General features: G+C 33.5%; 1 protein-coding gene across 2 annotated transcripts in view; it reads left to right on the top strand.

The window, feature by feature from the left end:
• STK31 (serine/threonine kinase 31) overlaps positions 1–5,643 on the top strand; it is a 66,294-nt gene that overhangs the window by 32,047 nt on the left and 28,604 nt on the right. For both annotated transcript variants that reach the window (XM_006779012.2, XM_006779013.2), the window contains exons 14-16: positions 419–538; positions 2,690–2,821; positions 4,019–4,120. In XM_006779012.2, the coding sequence (XP_006779075.1) occupies positions 419–538; positions 2,690–2,821; positions 4,019–4,120 (354 nt within the window). The remainder of the gene's footprint in view (positions 1–418; positions 539–2,689; positions 2,822–4,018; positions 4,121–5,643) is intronic.

The following is a 5,643-nucleotide window of genomic DNA, read 5'->3' as shown; positions in this document are numbered from 1 at the left end:
GGTATTCCATCGTGTAGATGTACCACGGTTTTCTAATCCATTCATCTGCTGATGGGCACTTAGGCTGTTTCCAGATCTTAGCTATGGTGAATTGTGCTGCTATGAACATAGGGGTGCATATATCCTTTGTGATTGGTGTTTCTGGTTTCTTGGGATATAATCCTAGAAGTGGGATCACAGGGTCAAATGGGAGTTCCATTTTAGTTTTTTGAGGAAACTCCATACTGTCTTCCATAGTGGCTGCACTTTGACATCATTCTTTATTCTGTCTAGAAAAAGATTTGTGTTTAAGAAGTATTTTGAAATGGATATAGAAATTTGTTAAAGGCATCATTTTGAAGTTTTCCATTGTTATTGAAAGTTTTAACTGTTTTGGATACTCTTTTGTCTATAATTCCATGTGTGTGATTTCATTTAGGAGCAAGGTGATGCAGACAAGGAGATCATTTTAAGTACATATAGTCAAGTACTACAGAAGATCCATTCAGAGCAAGGACTTATTGCCGCAGTACAATCCAAGTACAAGAACAGTATTGAGGTTGGATTATACTTTATTCTATTTGTCTTCTGTGTTGATGCTTTGTATTTTTTAAAAAAATATATTTTTTTATTGACTTCAGAGAGGAAGGGAGAGGAAGAGAGAGATGGAAACATCAGTGATGAGAAGGAATCATTGATTGGCTGCCTCCTGGACCGAGCCTGCAACCCAGGCGTGTGCCCTTGACCAGAATTGAGCCTGGGGCCCTTCAGTCCGCAGGCCAATGCTCTATCCATTGAGCCAAACCAGGCAGGGCAGATGCTTTGTATTTTTTAATACTTAAACTTTTCTCAGGTAGTTTAATACCCTGTGTGTAGGTAAATTATTTGTTATTGCTAGTAAAGCACTGTCCTGCTGTAAGCAGGTATGTGATTAAATTCTCCCTGTAGCTTTGTCACCTCTCAGCTTTCGTAGAATTTAAGAGGGTTAGGGCCTTGCTCTGGATTAGGTTTTGGCTTAAGGAAATGTGGCTGGTCTGATCTAGCCAGATCACAAAACTTTTTCCATATTAGCAATAAGGCTGTTACACTTATTATTTGTGTGTTCACTGGAGTAGCAACCTTAATTTAAAACTTTTCTCTTTTGCATTCACAACTTGGATAGCTGACGCAAGAGGCCTAGCTTCTGGCCTATGTCAGCTTTCAGTGTTCTTCACTAAGCTTATTCATTTCTAGCTTTTAAGTGAGAGATGTGTGGCCATTATGGGATTATTAGTTGGCCCAATTTAATTATTGTTGTGTTTCAGGAAATAGGGAGGTCCAAAGAGAAGGAGAGATATGGGGGAAGGGCTGATTGGTGGAGCAGTCACACATAGCATTTATTGGTTAAGTTTGCTATCTTATATGGGTGTGGTTTGTGGTTCCCAGAACAATTACCGTGGTAATATCAGAGATCACTAATCACAGATCACCATAACAAATATAGTAATAATGAAAAAGTTTGAAATACTGTGAGAAGTACCAAAATGTGACACAAAGACAAGGAATGAGCAAATGCTGTTGGAAAAATGGTGCTGATAGACTTGCTTGACCAGGGTTGCCACAAACCTTCAATTAGTAAAAAATCAGTACGGCAAAGTGCAATAAAGGAAAGCACAATAAAATAACGTGTGCCTTTTTTTTTTGGTATGGTGACTTGTACGTATGTGTGTATATTATATGCATTATATCATTTTGTGAACTATTTTGAAAATGTTTTCTTCATTAATGGCGTAGTATGAACATTTTCCCGTATGATGTCATTTTTCAAAAAATTTTGATCCAAGGTTATGTTTCCATTGATTTTTAGAGAGAGAGGAAGGGGGGGAAAGGGGGAGAGAGAAGGAGAAACATCAACCATTTGCCTCCTATACTCACTCTGACTTGGGACCAAACCTGCAACCTAGGTATATGTCCTGACCGGGAACTGAGCCCGCAACATTATTTGGTGTACAGGACAACGTTCTAACTAACTGAGCCACCCGGCCAGGGCTGATAAGTCATTTTGAGTGACTGAAACATCATTCCTTGTACAGATGTACATTTAACTGTTCCTCTGCATTAGGCATTAAGGTTACTTCGAATTTTTTTTTTTTACAATCAATAATACTGTACATAACTTTGTACTTTATTTTTTCCTTTTATGGTATATTTATTCTTTTTAAAAGAATTCTTTATTGTTTAAAGTATTATATATGAATCCTTTTTCTCCCATGACCTCTCCCCGCTCATTCCCACCCCCCCAGCACATGCCCTCACCCTGTACTTTTGTATGTCTGTTTTCTCAGATAGATTCCTAAAAATTATTAATTATTAAGTCAAAAGGAATGAACATTCTTAAAACTTGATACATATCAAACTACTTTTGGGAAAGGTAATTTTGATTTACATCCTCATTAGAAATTCCAATTTGCATCTTCTCTAGCAAAGTATGCCTTACTGTATGTATTAGCTTGAGATATTTCTTTTACCTTTGCTACTTTCAATACTGGAACAGATATTCTTCTAATAGAAATATGGATAATTAAGAAATCAAGTGGTAGGATTTCTTGTAGACTTTATTTTAACCTGTATTCAGTAAATACTAGTTGAATCTTAATACATAAGTCATAAATGGTCTGTAAGTGACTATGCTGTCTGTTTTAAAAATGTGATAATTCTTTCTCTTACTTAGTTTAAGAAGCAAATTATCGAAAGTTTAAATAAGAGCCCCAATCTGGATCACTTGCTGTCCATTAAAAAGACACTGAAAAACTTAAAAGCTCGACTGAGATGGAAATTGGTTGAAAAGAATAATTTGGAAGAAGTAAGCAAATAGTTGGTTGTTACTAAACTCTTTGTGTGCCTCATTTTACTTGGGCTCTGCTTTATAAAAGTCATGCATAAATGTTCTCTTTAAATAGAATAATTATTTACATTTTGTTTTATATATTTTATCTTTCCCCCTCTGTTTATGTAAATAAAATTATTACATTAATAGTGTAAACATTTTTCCATGTCACTAAATGCTTTTTGAAAACAGTTTACATGGCTGACTTGGTTTCTAGTAACATAAGTATTTTTGAATAATTTGAAAACTCTTTTGTTTGGACTGTTATATAATGTCTATTATAATACAAGCCTACTACATGCAAGGCGATGGGTGTTCCCCAAAGGTAGAGTTTTGTTATAAACTATTTTTCAGATCTTCTGTTTACTTCTTTTTAATAGCTGTACATATTGTTTCTTGGAAATATTTTAAGTTGTTTTTATATGATAATAGAACTAGAAGAATTAGGATATTCTAATCTTCATTAACTTTCTTCCTTAGGTTTAAAACTTTGTGAAATTTTGGGAATTCTTAGTTTTCCCTTGAGAATTTGATTTACGTGTAAAAGAGATTTATATTATGTCTTAATCCAATTTGAATGAGCTCTGTTTCTCTTTGTAGCACTTCAGTGGAATATAACGGTTTAAGATTTTTCCAGTTTTATTGTATTCTGGGCTGTGGGGAATGGTCTCTTTTTTAGTTTAATTTTTTTAACTTTTGGAGAAATATATCTAACTTTGAAAATGTGCCATTTAAGATGGCTTATTATCACTGGAGTCTTTCCTCTAGTAGACATGTCATACATTTACTCATTTAAAAAAACACACCCAAATCTCATGTAGAAAACAATTCCAGGGCATTTAATTGTATTCTGGTTCTTATTCTTGACACTTTCTGATGGCAGTTGGTCATCTTTATTGTAGATAAATTCTTCAGCAGATTTTAAGAAGTGAGAAAAAAATCTACATAATTGACTTTGTCTTTATTTTTTATAATTCCTTTTCATAGGTTTTATAAAATTAGTGTTAGAATATTAATTCAGCAAGTGCTATTATGTAGCTAGGTACAGAAGGACATATAGAAATCAGATGGAGTGATTTGCTTAGAAGTTGTAAATAATTCTTACTAGGAAGACTTATTTTCAGTCTACTTTAACAAGCCTGTAAGGTCACTTTTTTTTCTTTCTGATTAAAGTCTGATGACCATGATGGATCTGAAATTGAGAAAATAAAACAAGAAATAACTCAGTTACGTAATAGTGTCTTTCAGGAAATTTATCGTGAGCGAGAAGAATATGTAAGTATAAAGTTTTGAATTAGTTTGTACTAGAAATTGAATTAATATATCCATTTTATGAAGTGGACTATAATAAAAAGTATAGAGATTATATTGGTATAATTATGTGTTGGCATAATGATGTTTATGTGAATTTAGATATTAATTTCTGATGACAAAATAATATATTACCATTGTACCAAATGTGGAAGTTACACAAAATTATAAAGAAGAAAAAACATCAGTGTAATTTTCCTACTTGTGGTAATAATAGTGATCATTGTTAATTTTTGATGTTAACTTTCCTTTCATCTCTTTTTGCTTATTTTTACAAGAATCGAGATGATAGCATAAACACAATTTGCACACTGCTTATATTCTTAACAGAAAGCCTGAAGATTTTTTTCTTTATTAAAATTCATATGAACATCGTTTTGGTATAATACTGCAATGACAGCATTAATAGGGCAGCATAAATTAGTTGAAGAATATAACAAAATAAAACTACCTGGTTTTGGGGTGGAGGAGATGTTGCATCTTTAAGTCTCTAATCTACCACTAATTTTTGTGAGAGTCAGTCAGCGTATTTTCTCCTTAAAATGCAAAGAGTATTGTATTTTATGTATTAGGAATGTTATGTGAATTAAGTTAACATTGCTTTGAAAAATAAAAACATTGTGAAATAATAGACATTTTAAGATTATATTTCATTTAGCAAACTCACATGACTGTATTTTAGTAGTCACCTGGAATAAAATAGCTATCTCCCAGCGACTTGATAAGTGTCTAGAAGTTTCACTTAATGAACATGTGATAAATAACTTTTCTAAGAATCCTCAATTTTCACATTTGCTTCAAAGTGGCTTTTGTAGAGCTACATATTTTTTTAAATATATTTTATTGATTTTTTACAGAGAGGAAGGGAGAGGGATAGAGAGTAAGAAACATCGATGAGAGAAACATCGATCAGCTGCCTCCTGCACACTCCCTACTGGGGATGTGCTGGCAACTAAGGTACATGCCCTTGACCAGAATCGAACCTGGGACCCTTGAGTCTGCAGGCTGACGCTCTATTCTATCCACTGAGCCAAACCAGTTAGGGCTACATACTTTTTTCAAGGCTTTTAATGTGTGTTTCCTCCTAAATGACATAGCTATTATTTTAAACATATTACTGTGTTCTTTTTTTTTTTGAGAAATAATGACAATTTCATAATTCAAATTGGTGTATTATCACACTTTTTCATTTTAGCTTGGAAATGAGTGCAGACCTTGACCTTAGGCAAGGTTCTGTGTCTATATATGTATACCAAACCTAAAATTGGTAATTAAGTTTTTCTTCTCTTAGTAAAGATGGTATTTTAGATCTAAGATGATGCTTGGCTTTCATTTGCTATTTTTTTAAAATTGTTTTATTGCTTAAAGTATTACAGAGTGTATTATATATGTCTCCTTTTTTTTTCTCAGCTTGACCCTCCCCTAGCCTCCCATGCCCCCTAGTGTCTTGTGTCCAGTGGTTATGCTCCCATGCATGCATACAAGTC

Source organism: Myotis davidii, unplaced genomic scaffold (assembly GCF_000327345.1).
Source record: "Myotis davidii unplaced genomic scaffold, ASM32734v1 scaffold168, whole genome shotgun sequence".
NCBI classification, from domain to species: Eukaryota; Metazoa; Chordata; class Mammalia; order Chiroptera; family Vespertilionidae; genus Myotis; species Myotis davidii.
This window is presented reverse-complemented; position numbering and strand designations above follow the sequence as displayed.